General features: G+C 39.9%; 1 protein-coding gene and 1 long non-coding RNA gene across 3 annotated transcripts in view; one reads left to right on the forward strand and one right to left on the reverse strand.

Moving 5' to 3' along the window:
- The window catches only part of LOC110530600 (uncharacterized), a 30,518-nt gene extending 19,670 nt beyond the window's left edge, over positions 1-10,848 (reverse strand). For both annotated transcript variants that reach the window (XM_090182643.1, XM_021613811.3), the window contains exons 1-23: positions 8,720-10,848; positions 8,424-8,554; positions 8,007-8,036; positions 6,876-6,900; positions 6,523-6,591; positions 5,457-5,546; positions 5,257-5,325; positions 5,072-5,155; positions 4,721-4,807; positions 4,449-4,532; positions 4,212-4,286; positions 3,954-4,043; positions 3,743-3,829; positions 3,546-3,635; positions 3,342-3,431; positions 3,093-3,182; positions 2,801-2,863; positions 2,560-2,622; positions 2,309-2,377; positions 2,115-2,198; positions 1,910-1,996; positions 1,674-1,757; positions 1,472-1,540 (exon numbers count right to left, since the gene is read on the reverse strand). In XM_090182643.1, the coding sequence (XP_090038769.1) occupies positions 1,472-1,540; positions 1,674-1,757; positions 1,910-1,996; positions 2,115-2,198; positions 2,309-2,377; positions 2,560-2,622; positions 2,801-2,863; positions 3,093-3,182; positions 3,342-3,431; positions 3,546-3,635; positions 3,743-3,829; positions 3,954-4,043; positions 4,212-4,286; positions 4,449-4,532; positions 4,721-4,807; positions 5,072-5,155; positions 5,257-5,325; positions 5,457-5,546; positions 6,523-6,591; positions 6,876-6,900; positions 8,007-8,036; positions 8,424-8,554; positions 8,720-8,795 (1,786 nt within the window). In that variant the 5' untranslated portion in view covers positions 8,796-10,848. The remainder of the gene's footprint in view (positions 1-1,471; positions 1,541-1,673; positions 1,758-1,909; positions 1,997-2,114; positions 2,199-2,308; positions 2,378-2,559; positions 2,623-2,800; positions 2,864-3,092; positions 3,183-3,341; positions 3,432-3,545; positions 3,636-3,742; positions 3,830-3,953; positions 4,044-4,211; positions 4,287-4,448; positions 4,533-4,720; positions 4,808-5,071; positions 5,156-5,256; positions 5,326-5,456; positions 5,547-6,522; positions 6,592-6,875; positions 6,901-8,006; positions 8,037-8,423; positions 8,555-8,719) is intronic.
- A 30-nt stretch (positions 10,849-10,878) lies between these two features.
- On the forward strand, positions 10,879-12,340 carry LOC149982125 (uncharacterized). The gene is made up of 2 exons (XR_016482627.1): positions 10,879-11,121; positions 11,576-12,340. It is a non-coding gene; the product is annotated as an uncharacterized LOC149982125 (long non-coding RNA).
- The last annotated feature ends 4,667 nt before the right edge of the window (positions 12,341-17,007 follow it).

A 17,007-nucleotide genomic window follows, 5' to 3' on the forward strand; every position in this document is an offset into this window, starting at 1 on the left:
GGTGGGGGTTGTGCTTACAGCCCAACACCGTGCAGGACGTTTGGCATTTGCCAGAGAACACCAAGATTGGCAAATTCGCCACTGGCGCCCTGTGCTCTACACAGATGAAAGCAGGTTCACACCGAGCACATGTGACAGACGTGACAGAGTCTGGAGACGCCGTGGAGAACGTTCTGCTGCCTGCAACATCCTCCAGCATGACCGGTTTGGCGGTGGGTCAGTCATGGTGTGGGGTGGCATTTCTTTGGGGGGGCCGCACAGCCCTCCATGTGCTCGCCAGAGGTAGCCTGACTGCCATTAGGTACCGAGATGAGATCCTCAGACCCCTTGTGAGACCATATGCTGGTGCGGTTGGCCCTGGGTTCCTCCTAATGCAAGACAATGCTAGACCTCATGTGGCTGGAGTGTGTCAGCAGTTCCTGCAAGAGGAAGGCATTGATGCTTTGGACTGGCCCGCCCGTTCCCCCAACCTGAATCCAACTGAGCACATCTGGGACATCATGTCTCGCTCCATCCACCAACGCCACGTTGCACCACAGACTGTCCAGGAGTTGGCGGATGCTTTAGTCCAGGTCTGGGAGGAGATCCCTCAGGAGACCATCACCCACCTCATCAGGAGCATGCCCAGGCATTGTAGGGAGGTCATACTGGCACGTGGAGGCCACACACACCACTGAGCCTCATTTTGACTTGTTTTAAGGACATTACAAGTTGGATCAGCCTGTAGTGTGGTTTTCCACTTTAATTTTGAGTGTGACTCAAAATCCAGACCTCCATGGGTTGATAAATTTGATTTCCATTGGTCATTTTTGTGTGATTTTGTTGTCAGCACATTCAACTATGTAAAGAAAAAAGTATTTAATAAAAATATTTCATTCATTCAGATCTAGGATGTATTATTTTAGTGTTCCTGACATGATGACTCCTTGCTGTCCCCAGTCCACCTGGCCGTGCTGCTGCTCCAGTTTCAACTGTTCTGCCTTATTATTATTCGACCATGCTGGTCATTTATGAACATTTGAACATCTTGGCCATGTTCTGTTATAATCTCCACCCGGCACAGCCAGAAGAGGACTGGCCACCCCACATAGCATGGTTCCTCTCTAGGTTTCTTCCTAAGTTTTGGCCTTTCTAGGGAGTTTTTCCTAGCCACCGTGCTTCTACACCTGCATTGCTTGCTGTTTGGGGTTTTAGGCTGTGTTTCTGTACAGCACTTTGAGATATCAGCTGATGTACGAAGGGCTATATAAATACATTTGATTTGTTTTGATTTGTTCCCTTTATTTTTTTGAGCAGTGTATATATATATTTTTTATTATTCTGAATTTTCAGGGGGTGCTGCAGCACCCTCAGCACCCCTACCTCATATGTTTCCACATCACAATAAATGACATTGAAACAACATTGAATTAACCAGTTTGTGCCCAGTGGGATGTTCAGCTTTCCTGTCCATCCTATTATCAAAACTCACCCAGTTTTGAGTCGTCATCGGCCTTGTCCTCCATTTCAGCAGTCAGGTCATTCAGCTCTTTCTGTAGCACTGTGCAAAAGATGTACAACCGAGTTACAGATGTGGTTGAATAATGTATGTCTCATGAGTAGTTTTACACTAAAATAATCAAAGTATTTCTCTGAAATGACCTTGTAATTAATGAAATGCTTTTTTCACTCACCTGCAATCTGGTAAATGTTGCTCTGAGTAGCCACTCCTTTCTGGAACTCCCATATCAGATTCTGCACCTCAATTATTCTCAGAACTGAAAAAGGACAACCACATTTGAAACGACTCGATTGAATTAACCTAAAAATGTAGAATTAGTCTCATTTGTAATTTGTCAGTGTCTATTTATTATAATTGCATAGCATTCCACGTGCTCTCTCAGGATGGGTTAAAACAGTGAAAACTCACTCCTTTGTCCGTTTGAACTTTTTTCCTGCAGTTCGTTGCTCTTCGTTTTTAATTCTCGGTTCTTCTGCTCCAGTTGCTTCTGTAGCTCTGAGAGACAGATACAGTTAAAATATAACAAATTAAACCATGACAGTTTTTCATAACAGAACAACCCTTCTGCAGCGCATGGAGTAATGAGGGGGAAAGCACTGGCAGTGACACTCACCATCGATCTTGTCTGCGGCTTCTGGAGAAATGATTTGAGTCCTCAGCCACTTCACTTCATCATTCAGAGCCACGATACTTAGAACTGTTAGAACCAAAATTATCTACTATTACTATACAGTGCTGCTGTCAACTGTAGAAAACATAATGTACCAATTATAAATTAGCAGAAACTTTCCAACTGGCCTCACTCACCTAGTTTGGAGATGCCTGAATTTTGACTGTTAAGTAAGTTTATCTTGTCCTCTAATTCACCCCTCACCCCTGTGAGAGGCACACACAAAACAGGCTTAGGATCATAAAGGGAGTTTCAACATCTCAGAATATCATGATGATGTGTGAGAACCAGTTTAGTCAAAATGTTAAATGTTGAGGACATGGTGAATGAAACACATTTCCAGGTAGAATGTTCTGGCTTTAGTGATAGGAAGAAGAAAGAGTCTCACGGTCATATTTGTTCTCGAGACTGAAACACGTTGCATTATTCTCCTTCAGCTGTTTCTGCAGGTCTGTTTTAAAAGGAAGGAGCATAATCTATCAGACATTCTTATCAAAGTAACACAACAATCAAATCAAAAATCAAACGTAGAACACTGTGGGTTTTATACCTAAAGTAATGATTAGAGCAGACTAGCGCTGTAGGCCTGTAGTGATAAACAAGACAGGAACAGAGGAAGTGGTCTTTACCTTTGTTTTCAGCCTGAACTCTGTCAATCTCATCCTCTTTGTCCTGAACTTGTTGCAGAAGTGCTGGAGTTCAAACAGTTCATTTTGATACACATTATAAAATTAGAGCATCATACTTCACACAACCCAATGAGGGTGTATTCACAGGAGGGTGCATTCACAGGAGGGTGTATTCACAGGAGGGTGTATTCACAGGAGGGTGTATTCACAGGAGGGTGCATTCACAGGAGGGTGCAATCACAGGAGGGTGCAATCACAGGAACATTGGAGATAATAGCAATAAAGATCTCACCAGTGATCTGGGCTGCTGTTGTCTGCATCTGCTGTGTTGTTTGTATCTGTAAATCCCTCTGTTCCCTCATTATAGAAATTATCTTCATAACTGGACAGAGAGAAAGAAAATGAGCAAAGTAACAGGTTGGGATTATTTTAGTCTGTATCCCTTCTTCAAATCATATTTCATAAATTGTTGAAAATAGCTTTTGTATTTTCTGGACAGTTAGATATGATAAAAAATATAACATTTTGCTGCTTCACTCACTCAGCTCTACGCTAGTCTCGTCCTCCCTCTTCAGTTGTTTCTTCCAAGCTTCTTGTTGTTTTTCCTTGTTGTTTAAATTCTTCTGCAGCTCTAATAAAAACACACAATGCTTTTGACATTCTTCCAATCATGCAACATTTAGTGCAAAAGGGTTCACAGTCAGTGGTGCAACCAATAACAATTACAAGTAGGGTTGGCATGTACCTGCATGTTGGGCATTGGTCTTCTTTTGTAGGTTTGATATTTGTATGTATAGGTTATTTATTGCATTCTGCAACGCTAAAATCTCCTCAGCTGAAATAATCAAGAACAGAGCAGTTAGTAGGACATGCAGAGACACTAGATCCTATTGCAGCATATCTCAGTCTAGTATCATTATGGAGAGACACTTGTCCACTTACTTAGTTCAGTGTCAGTGTTGTTGTCAGGCAGTTGTAATATCTTGTCAATTAGTTGCTGGTTCATCTCCTTCAGTTGCCTCTGTAGATCTATTTTTAAAAAAGCAATTTAGCTTTATCAGAGATCAGTTCAACTCAATGTCCAACTCAGGGGAGGGGGGGGGGGGGGGGGGGGGGGGTAATTATGTCTATAAAATAACAACTATTTAGTCACCAGTCATTTTAGTTTTGGATTCCTCAGTGAGCTCCGAGATCCTTTTCTGTAGCTCTGTAACCTCATTCTCCAATGTGATCATCATCACCACTGAAAAGCCAAGAGAGATAACTTAGCAATGCATTTTGGAAGAAATTCTCCTCTGATATTATCAGTATGCTTTGTGAGCTATCTTGTGTGAGTGGGCGTCTGTTTGCCCTACAGATGTTTTTTTCCCCAGGTGAGTCAGTTTCAGTAATCCAACCCAAACAAACTGACCTATTTTGGAGTCATCACTCCCTTCGGAGTTGCTCTCCAGTTCATTGATCTTGGCATCCACTTGTCTCTGTAGAACTAGACAGAACAATAGAAAAATTATTTGCGGGTGCCAGGCTTTTGGGAAAGGAAGAAGGTAGGTATTCTATGGTAAAAAGATACGCAAGGGATTCAGTTAAAGTAAAAATACAAAACTGTCTGAACATTTCTAAATCTTGAGTAGTTTAGATTATACTGTACCAGTGATTTGGGTTAAAGTCTCCTGACTGTGATTTGTTTTCTCTAACTCCCAGATCTGGGTCTGCAGTTCAATAATCTCAAGAACTAAAAAATAACAAATGTCATAGTCAAGTGAAATTACACATGCATATTTAAAATGTACAAAACTGCTATCCTGCATTCTTTCTAAGAAACTGGACTGAAAATGATTCCCTGATTCTGAACCAATTTTACACAATTGACCACTACTGAACAGTAACATGAATGCTGAAATAACAGGTTTCTTCTCTTACTACGTTGAGAACTGTGACTGTTCCTTTCCAGTTGTTCTGTTTTAAACTGCAATTGTTTCTTCTTTTCCTCCAGCTGGCTCAGTAGGTCTAAAAGACAAATAAACATCCTTCATGAAGAACCAGTAAGGTAGTTGTTAACATTTTTATTTTAACACAGTTCAGAACGGTACAAAAATCATTACCTTGATTTGATAAAAATGAAAATACATTTTGTTCACTAGGTTTCATAGTGACTATGTGGAGATAACTCACTGCAGCAAATTATACATTGTAACAAATGTTGAACAGAGTGGAACTGGAGGGTGTCATGGTTATGGTCATGGAGAGAAGGCATAATAAACAACATTCTACCAGTGATCTTGGTGGAAGTTGAGGTGGATGTGTTCTTCTTCTGTAATTCATTCACTTCATAGGTAAGAGCTGTGATCCTCAGAACTGTAATGAGAAAAATAGGAAAATGAAATAAATATGAGTGATAGGGTTTCTACCAGTAATCTAGCATCTATGGTAATACCAATTAAGTCAGCTCCACTCACCCAGGTTTCCATTGTCATGCGACATCTGTTCCAGTTGACTCATCTTATCCTCCAACTGAGCTTGCAGTTCTGTTAGATATATTATATTGTTTCAAGCATTAACAGTATTGTACCATAGTATAGTTGTTCTATAAGAAGTTGTTTGACATATCCCCCTTATGTCTAAAAGATAAGACTTGCAGTGGTGAGGTAACACTTACTGGCAATGTGATCTGATGTTTCCAGACCGCAGGTTGCAGACTTCACTCTCAACTCTCTCACTGTGAGCTTCAGTCTAAACACTTCTTGTTCTAAAATGAATAATAAAGAGTATTAGAGCCATTTAATTGGTCCCTACACTTGACATCGAATAATTGGTCTTAGATGCCCAAAATTAAATTAAAGCTTATTGGTCGCATACAACATTTTGCAGATGTTATCGCAGATGCAGCGGAATCATGGCTGGCTCTAGCCTTTTGGGGGCCCTAAGAGGCCCCCCACCTCGCGGGCAAAACATTTTAGTGGACCGCCCTTGACAGTAGAGATAAAAAATATTTACGTTTTAAAGTTAATTTCCTGCAATTCTACACATTTTGCCATGAGGTGAAGAGAAAATGTTGCAGTTTGAAAGGAAGTTTTCTGCAGTTCTACACATTTCGCCATGGGGCGGAGATCATTTTTTTTTCAGTTTTGCAGCTAATTTCCTGCAATTCTACACATTTTGCTATGACATCTTTATGCCATGTTAATGATATCTGAGTGAAAGTGACTAACAAAATAAATGGGGGCACCCTGGAGGTCAGGACCTCTGGGCACGTGCCCTGCGTGCCCGGTCGGTATTCGGCCATTATCACTACAAGTTTAGATAGCTGGCTAGACTAACTTATCAATCTAAAAATTGTTAGCTGACATGGGTAATTGATTGACTGTCAGTGACTGACATAACAAGTAAGTTGAGACATCGACTGAGTTGCTAAATGTATTAAAAATTATGTTTTTTAGGGTCGTTTATGTAGGTTATGCCTGGAGCCGGCCCTGAGTGAAATGCTTAAGTTTCTAGCTCCAACAACGCAGCAATATCAAGCAATACAATAACAATATACAATTAAGACACATCAGAACGAGCAATGTCAGAGTCCGAAATAATAATATTAGAAACATTCTGAGCAAATAATGTAAGTAATAATACAAAAAAAATACAAAATACTGCAAAGTTGGCTAGGAGCTAGAAAAAGGGCGACCGCACTTTAGGTGATATGTAGGACCAGCAGCAATACAACAGCTCACCCAGTTGAATGGTGTTGCTGGTTTTCTCCTGCAATTGTCTGTTTGTGTCCTCCAGTTGCTCTTTCAGACCTGTGAACACAGTTGTGTTAAAATAACATAGGTTCAATAGAATAATTTGTCACATCACAGATGAGACCTCATCTATTCAGATTATATGATTACATGACAACACTCATTTTAGGTAGGCATATGCAACAATATAATCTATTATTACCACATTATGTATTTCAACCACCCCCCCCCCACCCCTCGCTGAATTGCTGTAAAATTGGTGAACAATGTGCAGCATCTTATGATACCAGTATAATAATAGATTTGATATGAAGAAGTGTTTGCAAAAGCAAGGTACTCACCCTCACAGCTGTTCACAACAGTGCACTGTAAAGAAAAATGTAAGTTGATCCATTAAAAAAAAAATTAAGGCAACCAGCTGCCATATCATTTCTAGTTTGCTCAACTTTGAGGCAGGAATGTTTTGCTAACATACAGGTAACTGCCAAAATAAAGGAAACATCAACATAAAGTGCCTTAATAGGGCACACTTTTGTTGGTGGTGAAAAAAGCTGTCTCAGGCGCCGCTCCAGAATCTCCCATAAGTGTTTAATTGGGTTGAGATCTGGTGACAGATGGCCATGGCATATGGTTTACATTGTTTTCATGTTCATCAAACCATTCAGTGACCACTCATGTCGTGCTCTGTGGATGGGGGCATTGTCATCCTATGGAGGCATAACCATGGTAGCCAAAATAATGGCCTGCCCTGCAGGGGAGGGCTGAATTTTCAGTGTGCCACAGAAGACTACACAGGTCTGCTAATACAGGAGTAGTAAAGGCCTGGTGCACTAATTTTGTAAAATATAAATAATTGTTTCAAAAATACATATTTTAGTTTTTATTGTGATTTTTCAGGGGATGCTGCAGCACCCTCAGCACCCCTACTTCCTGCGGCTACGGTTACCGGTACAATCCTGAGTTAGCACAATGTGTTGTTTGTCTTGTTTAACTTCCATATGAAAATATATCATCAGCTAAACTATACATTTTAAGTTGGATGAACTAAAATATCGACTTTTGCTCAACTATGTAAATTATTTGTATATGGACATATGAATGTTGTAAAGTTGTTATTTTGTATGAGTATATCAATGTTGTCCTTAGTCACCTTTGACTCCTTTCTAGTTATTTTAAATATACCTTGACTAACTACAGACCATATAAACAGGTACAACAATCTCCCCAATGGGGAAAACTAATCCACTTGCTTTTTTGCTATATCTGTTGTAATAAATCAGATTATAAACTGGTCCTCGACAAGTCAATTGAAAAAAAGAAAGTAAAATACAACTTCCCGAAAGGCAGATAAGAAGACATGTATTAATAAGAAGACTTGTATTTTAAGCCAACACAGTATATTAAGTAAAAACTTGTTGTGTAATCAACTTAGTTATTTGTGTCGCAAAGGCAAAGTTCCTACAAGTTCTTACCTGACCAAGGTAGCCATTTGGTAAAGTGATCTGAAGGTAAGAAAAACAGAACATTACATAATTCTAACACCCAATTTCTAACCTAATCACATTGAACATTATTATCGGGCAAGTGGAAACCAGACATGGACAAAACAACTGTTATATGCTACGAGAGAGGGACCAAGCTTGGTTTAAAAATGTGTGTATTTTGGAGTAAGAGACAGAATGTATAAGGCTCTTATGTAACAGTGTTGCTTTCTTCCCTCTCCTCGCCCCAACCTGGGCTTGAACAGGGACCCTCTGAACACATTAACAACTGCCTTCCCACGTATCATCGTTAACTATCGCTCCCACCCAAAACAATTACATCACCGATTGAAATACTACTAGCATGCACAGTTAACTAGCTAGCCATTTCACACCTATTACACTTACATTGTGCTTCCGGAGGATTGCGTCTACATCCGTTACATGAGTTATTGGCCCCTGTAAGACCACAGGGTGATCTACATTCTTTATGTCTCTCTGGATGCGAGGTTGCAAAGCATGGCCACCTTCATGGGGGACTGACAAACAAAACACATTAGTGTTCAATGACTGTCCTTAACCATTTAAACGACACATAGAAATGTATATATTGTATTATATTGCTATTATCCAGTAGTACAATATCTGTCTATGCTGTGAAAATAGCTTGAAGCAATACATTTTCAAACTCAGTTGTGTCTTACCATGTCTACTTAACGAATCCTGAAGGAGACAGAGGAGAAGAAGGCAAATTAAAGTTGTCTGTATTCTTGCCATCATTCTCAGACAGACTTATGCTCGTTCCACAGTCGTCTAGCTTTTATAAAGCTGGCTGCTCCCAATGTTTGTTAAAGTTTCTGAATACTCTTCTAAAGACCTCATCCAAGGGGGAGGGGATGAAGTATCCAAGATACTCTCCAACTAATTTAAACATTGTGTAATTTTGACCTATTTCCAAATCAGGAAAACAGAGAACTTGACAACCAGCCTAGATTAGAGCAATATTAGAGCAAATAGTCTTATCAGAAAATAGTATTGCTGACGGGAAACAGGAACAGGAATCCAAAGTTCATATAACTGATATGTTATATTAACCAACCAATGGGTAGCGGTCTGGTTGCGTCCACACACTCCTCTGGACAAGGGCCATGGATGTGCGGTAAATTAAGGGGAGCTGCTGGCACTGGACGATTAGGGGCAAACAATCACGGTTTATTCATTGCATACTAAACAAAAATACGTAAAGTGTTGGTCCCATGTTTCATGAGCTGAAATAAAAGATCCCAGAAATTTTCCATACGCACAAAAAACTTATTTCTCTCCAATTTTGTGCACAAATTTGTTCCCATCCCTGTTACTGAGAATTTCTCGATTACCAAGATAAACCATCCACCTGACAGGTGTGGCATATCAAGATGTTGATTAAACAGCATTACACAGTTACACCTTGTGCCGGGAACAATAAAAGTTCACTCTAAAATGTGCAGCTTTGTCACATAGCACATTGCCACAGGGAGCATGCAATTGAGGGAGCGTGCAACTGGCATGCGGAATGCAGGAATGTCCACCAGAGCTGTTGCCAGAGAATTCAATGTTAATTTCTCTACCATAAAAGCCTCTAATGCTGTTTTAGAGAATTTGGCAGTACGTTCAACTGTTCTCACAACCCAGACCACGTGTATGGCATCGTGTGGGCAAGTGGTTTGCTGATGTCAACGTTGTGAATAGAGTGCCCCATGGTGGCGGTGGGGTTATGGTATGGGAAGGCTATAAGCTATTTTATCTATGGCAATCTTAATGCACAGAGATACTGTGACGATACCCTGAGGCCCATTGTCGTACCATTCATCTGCCGCCATCCCCTCATGTTTCAGAATGATAATGCACAGCCCCATGTTGACAGGATCTGTACACAATTCCTGGAAAATTCCCAAATTCCAATTCCAAAATGGCCCAGTTCTTCCATGGACTGCATACTCACCAGACATGTCACAGATTAAGCATGTTTGGGATGGTCTGGATCGACGTGTACGACAGCATGTTCCATTTCCCGCCAATATCCAGCAACTTCACACAGCCATTGAACAGGAGTGGGACAACATTCAACAGGCCACAATCAACAGCCTGATTAACTCTATGTGAAAGAGATGTGTTGCGCTGCGTGAGGCAACTGGCAGTCACACCAGATACTGACTGGTTTTCTGATCCACACCCCTACCTTTATTTTAAGGTATCTGTGCATATCTGTATTCCCAGTCATGTGAAATCCATAGATTAGGGCCTAATAAATATATTTCAATTGACTGATTTTCTTATATGATCTGTAACCCAGTAAAATTTTGAAATTGTTGCATGTTGCGTTTATATTTTTATTCAGTATAGTTGGATCTGTTTTCACAGAAGTATGATTGGTAGCAGAGAGATTAAAATAATTAATGGCTTAGATAAGATTGCTTTAGCTGGAGTCAGAGTGTTATTATGGAGATACAAAATTGACAAACTGTGACACTGGATTGACATAAAATGGAAAAAAGTTTAGATGATTATGAAGATTCTGCATAGGTTATAGAGGAACACAGCCCTCTAACACTTGTATGGCCTTTCAACAGAAATATGGAGAAGTAAGACTTACGAAACCATTCTTTCCAACTGTGACCCTGGATTGACATCAAAAGGTTGAGATTTTCACATGATCATGAATATGATGCACTGTCATAAATGTCTTGCACAAGAAGAATACTGCAGAAAAAAGCACATCCAATACCAGCTACATTCGTGTTTATCATGCGACCAACACCCTTATTTGCCATGATAAACAGTAGATAACCAGTGTAGTCAAGGCACGTAGCCTCTAAACAGCTACAAGAGTAATACCCTACAGCTAACCCAGTGCTGCTCGGTGACGGAAATATTAACAAGTCCACTATTTTCACCGTTACAGGTGTAAACAACAAAAAAAGTTCATTTCAGTTCACTACAGTACGTGTTCTCTCACTCTACTAACAACTCAGTGTAAACCAGATCAAATCAGTTTGGAAACTGAATGAAGAAATGTTGGTCACTTGTACTGGGGAGGAGCCTATGGCTAATTGAGCCACTGCCATGGGTAAGCCTTGCTCACAACACTTATTGTAGTGTTGTGGTATTGTGGACTTGATATTGTAAATGTGTACTAATAGATTAATAATGTATTAATTTCTAGTATGATGTATTGTTTTATTTAGGCCAGTGGTGTCAAACCAATTCCATGGAGGGCTTTGTGTCTGCTGGTTTTTGGTTTTTCCTTTCAATTAAAGACATCCAGGCGAGGGGTGTCCCTTACTAATTAGTGACCTTAAGCTGTTGTGTTTTGCTGTGATGTAATTGTTTTAATCCTGTTTGGACCCCAGGAAGATTCGGGATCCTATACTAAGTACTGGGGAGTCTATACTAAATATTAATAAGGGGAACAAAACAATGCTCTCTAGTCTATTCCAACAGCACTATCTGTATATGCTGTGAAAAAAACCTAAAGCAATACATTTTCAAACTCAGATGTGTCTTACCATGTCTACTTAAAGAATCCTGAAGGAGACAGGGGAGGCAAATTAAGGAGGCTGCTGAGGGGAGGACAGCTCATAATAATGGCAAGAACGGCGGAAATGGAACAGCATCATGATGTATTTGATACCATTCCACCAATCCCACTCCAGCCATTATCACCAGCCTGTGTTTGCAAGCATCCACACTAGAGGAAATTGTATATATATAAATATATATATATATCCCCAAAGCCAACACCTCATTTGGCCGCCTTTCCTTCCTGTTCTCTGCTGCCAGTGACTGGAACGAATTGCAAAAATCGCTGAAGTTGGAGACTCACCAACTTTAAACATCAACTATCTGAGCAGCTAACTGATCGCTGCAGCTGTACATAGTCCATCTGTAAATAGCCCACACAATCTATCTACCTCATCCCCATACTGTTTTTATTTTATTTACTTTTCTGCTCTTTTGCACACCAGTATCTCTACTTGCACATCATCATCTGCTTATTTATCACTCCAGTGTTAATCTGCTAAATTGTAACTATTCGCTCCTATGGCCTATTTATTGCCTACCTCCTCATGCCTTTTGCACACACTGTATATAGACTTTCTTTTTTCTACTGTGTCATTGATTTGTTTATTGTGTTATTGGCTTGTTTATTGTTTACTCCATGTGTAACTCTGTGTTGTTGTCTGTGTCACACTGCTTTGCTTTATCTTGGCCAGGTCGCAGTTGCAAATGAGAACTTGTTCTCAACTGGCCTACCTGATTAAATAAAGGTGAAATAAAAATAAATAGTCCTACAGCCTACACCTGTCAATCAACTGATCAAAGCATCCTACTGCACGCTGTAGGCCTATTCATAAGGTGGTAACACAGACCATTCAAATCAAAATGCATCAAATTTTATTGGTCGCATACACATATTTAGCAGATGTTATTGCGGGTGAAACAAAATGTTTGTGTTTCTAGCTCCAACAGTGCAGTAATATGTAACAATACACAACACACACAAATTTAAAAAGTCAAAAGAAAGGAATTAAGAATTACAGAAATATTAGGACGAGCAATGTCAGTGTCTGGAGTATGAAATATATATATATATATATACACACAGTTGAAGTCGGAAGTTTACATGCACCTTAGCCAAATACATTTAAAATCAGTTTTTCACCTTTCCTGACATTTAATCCTAGTGAAATTCACTGTCTTGGGTCAGTTAGGATCACCACTTTATTTTAAGAATGTGAAAGGTCAGAATAATAGTAGAGAGAATAATTTATTTCAGCTTTTATTTCTTTCATCATATTCCCAGTGGGTCAGAAGTTTACATACACTCAATTAGTATTTGGTAGCATTGCCTTTCAATTGTTTAGCTTGGGTCAAACATTTCATGTAGCCGTCCACAAGCTTCCCACAATAAGTTGGGTGAATTTTGGCCCATTCCGCCTGACAGCGCTGGTGTAACTGAGTCAGGTTTATAGGCCTCCTTGCTCGCACACGGTTTTTCAGTTCTGCCTCACATTTTCTATAGGATTGAGGTCAGGGCTTGTGATGGCCACTCCAATACCTTGACTATGTTGTCCTTAAGCCATTTTGCCACAACTTTGGAAGTATGCTTGGGGCCATAGTCCATTTGGAAGACCAACTTAACCTCATGACTGATGTCTTGAGATGTAGCTTCAATATATTCACAATTTTCTCATGATGCCATCTATTTTGTGAAGTGCACCAGTCCCTCCTGCAGCAAAGCACCCCCACAACATGACGCTACCACCCCCGTGCTTCAAAGTTGGGATGGTGTTCTTCGGCTTGCAAGCCTCCCCCTTTTTCCTCCAAACAGAACGATGGTCATTATGGCCAAACAGTTCTATTTGTGTTTTATCAGACCAGAGGACATTTCTTCAGAAAGTACGATCTTTGTCCCCATGTGCAGTTGCAAACCGTAGTCTGGCTTTTTTTATGGCAGTTTTGGAGCAGTGGCTTCTTCCTTGCTGAGCGGCCTTTCAGGTTATGTCGATATAGGACTCGTTTTACTGTAGATATAGATACTTTTGTACCTCTTTCCCCCAGCATCTTCACAAGGTCCTTTTCTGTTGTTCTGGGATTGATTTGCACTTTTCACACCAAAATAAGTTAATCTCTAGGAAACAGAACATGTCTCCTTCCTGAGCGGTATGACGGCTGCGTGGTCCCATGGTGTTTATACTTGCGTACTATTGTTTGTACAGATGAACGTGGTACCTTCAAGCGTTTGGAAATTGCTCCCAAGGATTGATTGATTTCTTTTGATTTTCCCATGATGTCAAGCAAAGAGGCACTGAGTTTGAAGGTAGGCTTTGAAATACATCCACAGGTACACCTCCAATTGCCTGAAATTATGTCAATTAGCCCATCAGAAGCTTCTAAAGCCATGACATCATTTTCTGGAATTTTCCAAGCTGTTTAAAGGCACAGTCAACTTGGTGTATGTAAACTTCTGACCCACTGGAATTGTGATACAGTGAGTTATAAGTGAAATAGTCTGTCTGTAAACAATTGTTTGAAAAATTACTTGTCATGCACAAAGTAGATGTCCTAACTGACTTGCCAAAAATATAGTTTGTTAACAATAATTTTGTGGAGTGGTTGAAAAACGAGTTTCAATGACTTTAACCTAAGTATATATATATATATATATATATATATATATATATATATATATATATATATATATATATATATATATATATATATATATATATATATATATATATAGTTGAAGTCGGAAGTTTACATACACTTAGGTTAAAGTCATTAAAACTCGTTATATATATACACACACACATACATATATATATATATATATATATATATATATATATATATATATATATATATATATATGTATGTATGTGTGTGTGTATATATATAACGAGTTTTAATGATATACGAGTTTTAATGATTAACTTAATGTTTTAATGAGTATATATATATACTGCTCAAAAAAATAAGGGGAACACTTAAACAACACAATGTAACTCCAAGTCAATCACACTTCTGTGAAATCAAACTGTCCACTTAGGAAGCAACACTGATTGACAATAAATTTCACATGCTGTTGTGCAAATGGAATAGACATCAGGTGGAAATTATAGGCATTTAGCAAGACACCCCCAATAAAGGAGTGGTTCTGCAGGTGGGGACCACAGACCACTTCTCAGTTCCTATGCTTCCTGGCTGATGTTTTGGTCACTTTTGAATGCTGGCGGTGCTTGAGACGTGGTAGCATGAGACTGAGTCTACAACCCACACAAGTGGCTCAGATAGTGCAGCTCATCCAGGATGGAACATCAACATGAGCTGTGGCAAGAAGGTTTGCTGTGTCTGTCAGCGTAGAGGGCAACAACCCAGCAGCAGGACCGCTACCTCCGCCTTTGTGCAAGGAGGAGCACTGCCAGAGCCCTGCAAAATTACCTCCAGCAGGCCACAAATGTGCATGTGTCTGCTCACACGGTCAGAAACAGACTCCATGAAGGTGGTATGAGGGCCCGACGTCCACAGGTGGGGGTTGTGCTTACAGCCCAACACCGTGCAGGACGTTTGGCATTTGCCAGAGAACACCAAGATTGGCAAATTCGCCACTGGCGCCTTGTGCTCTTCACAGATGAAAGCAGGTTCACACTGAGCACATGTGACAGACGTGACAGAGTCTGGAGACGCCGTGGAGAACGTTCTGCTGCCTGCAACATCCTCCAGCATGACCCGTTTGGTGGTGGGTCAGTCATGGTGTGGGGTGGCATTTCTTTGGGGCGCCGCACAGCCCTCCCTGTGCTCGCCAGAGGTAGCCTGACTGCCATTAGGTACCGAGATGAGATCCTCAGACCCCTTGTGAGACCATATACTGGTGTGGTTGGCCCTGGGTTCCTCCTAATGCAAGACAATGCTAGACCTCATGTGGCTGGAGTGTGTCAGCAGTTCCTGCAAGAGGAAGGCATTGATGCTATGGACTGGCCCGCCCGTTGCCCAGACCTGAATCCAATTGAGCACATCTGGGACATCATGTCTCGCTCCATCCACCAACGCCACGTTGCACCAGACTGTCCAGGAGTTGGCGGATGCTTTAGTCCAGGTCTGGGAGGAGATCCCTCAGGAGACCATCCGCCACCTCATCAGGAGCATGCCCAGGCGTTGTAAGGAGGTCATACAGGCACATGGAGGCCACACACACTACTGAGCCTCATTTAACTTGTTTTAAGGACATTACATCAAAGTTGGATCAGCCTGTAGTGTGGTTTTCCACTTTAATTTTGAGTGTGACTCCAAATCCAGACCTCCATGGGTTGATTTTAATTTTTGTGTGATTTTGTTGTCAGCACATTCAACTATGTAAAGAAAAAAGTATTTAATAAGAATATTTCATTCATTCAGATCTAGGATGTGTTATTTTAAATCAAATCAAATGTATTTATATAGCCCTTCGTACATCAGCTGATATCTCAAAGTGCTGCACAGAAACCCAGCCTAAAACCCCAAACAGCAAGCAATGCAGGTGTAGAAGCACGGTGGCTAGGAAAAACTCCCTAGAAAGGCCAAAACCCAGGAAGAAACTTAGAGAGGAACCAGGCTATGTGGGGTGTATATATATATATGTATATATATATATATACGTATATATATATATATATATATGTATATATATATATATATATATATATACATATACACATATATATATATATATATATATATATATATATATACATATATATATACACATATATATATATATATATATGTATATATATATATATATATATATATATATATATATATATATATATATATATATATATATATGTGTGTGTGTGTGTGTGTGTGTGTGTGTGTGTGTATGTATGTATGTATGTATGTATGTGTGATGGGATGTATAGACAATATGGACAGTATATGGATAGAATAAGTAGTATATCTGAAGAATAGCCTATGTACAGCAATAGATAAATAGGTCAGGCCTTGACTAGAACACAGTATATACATATGAATTGGGTAAAACAGTATATAAGCATCGTTAAAGTGACCAGTGTTCCATGACTATGAACATAAGGCAGTAAGTAGCCTCTAAGGTGCATGGTAGTAACCGGATGGTAGCCGGCTAGTGACAGTGGCTAAATGTTTTTTACTACTCTTCCTGGGGTCTTCTTGACATAATACAGAACATGAATAGACAAGAACAACATTTTTTAAGGACAGAACTACATGCAATTAAAGTGTGTCAGTGTGTGTGTGTGTGTACATTGACTATGCAAACGATTTGGAATTTAATTAATGCTTCTTCTATAAACAAAAAGTGATGTAGTCAGTCACTCTACCTTTAGCAAAGGGAGTCTTGTATGCATAGAATTGAAATTAGCCTTCTGATTACAGTAAAGAGTAAAGTAAAGTAAAGAGCAAGACAACCGCTTAAACGTCCTGTTTTGAATGC

Source organism: Oncorhynchus mykiss, chromosome 8, assembly GCF_057628025.1.
Source record: "Oncorhynchus mykiss isolate SJ-2025 chromosome 8, ASM5762802v1, whole genome shotgun sequence".
NCBI lineage: Eukaryota > Metazoa > Chordata > Actinopteri > Salmoniformes > Salmonidae > Oncorhynchus > Oncorhynchus mykiss.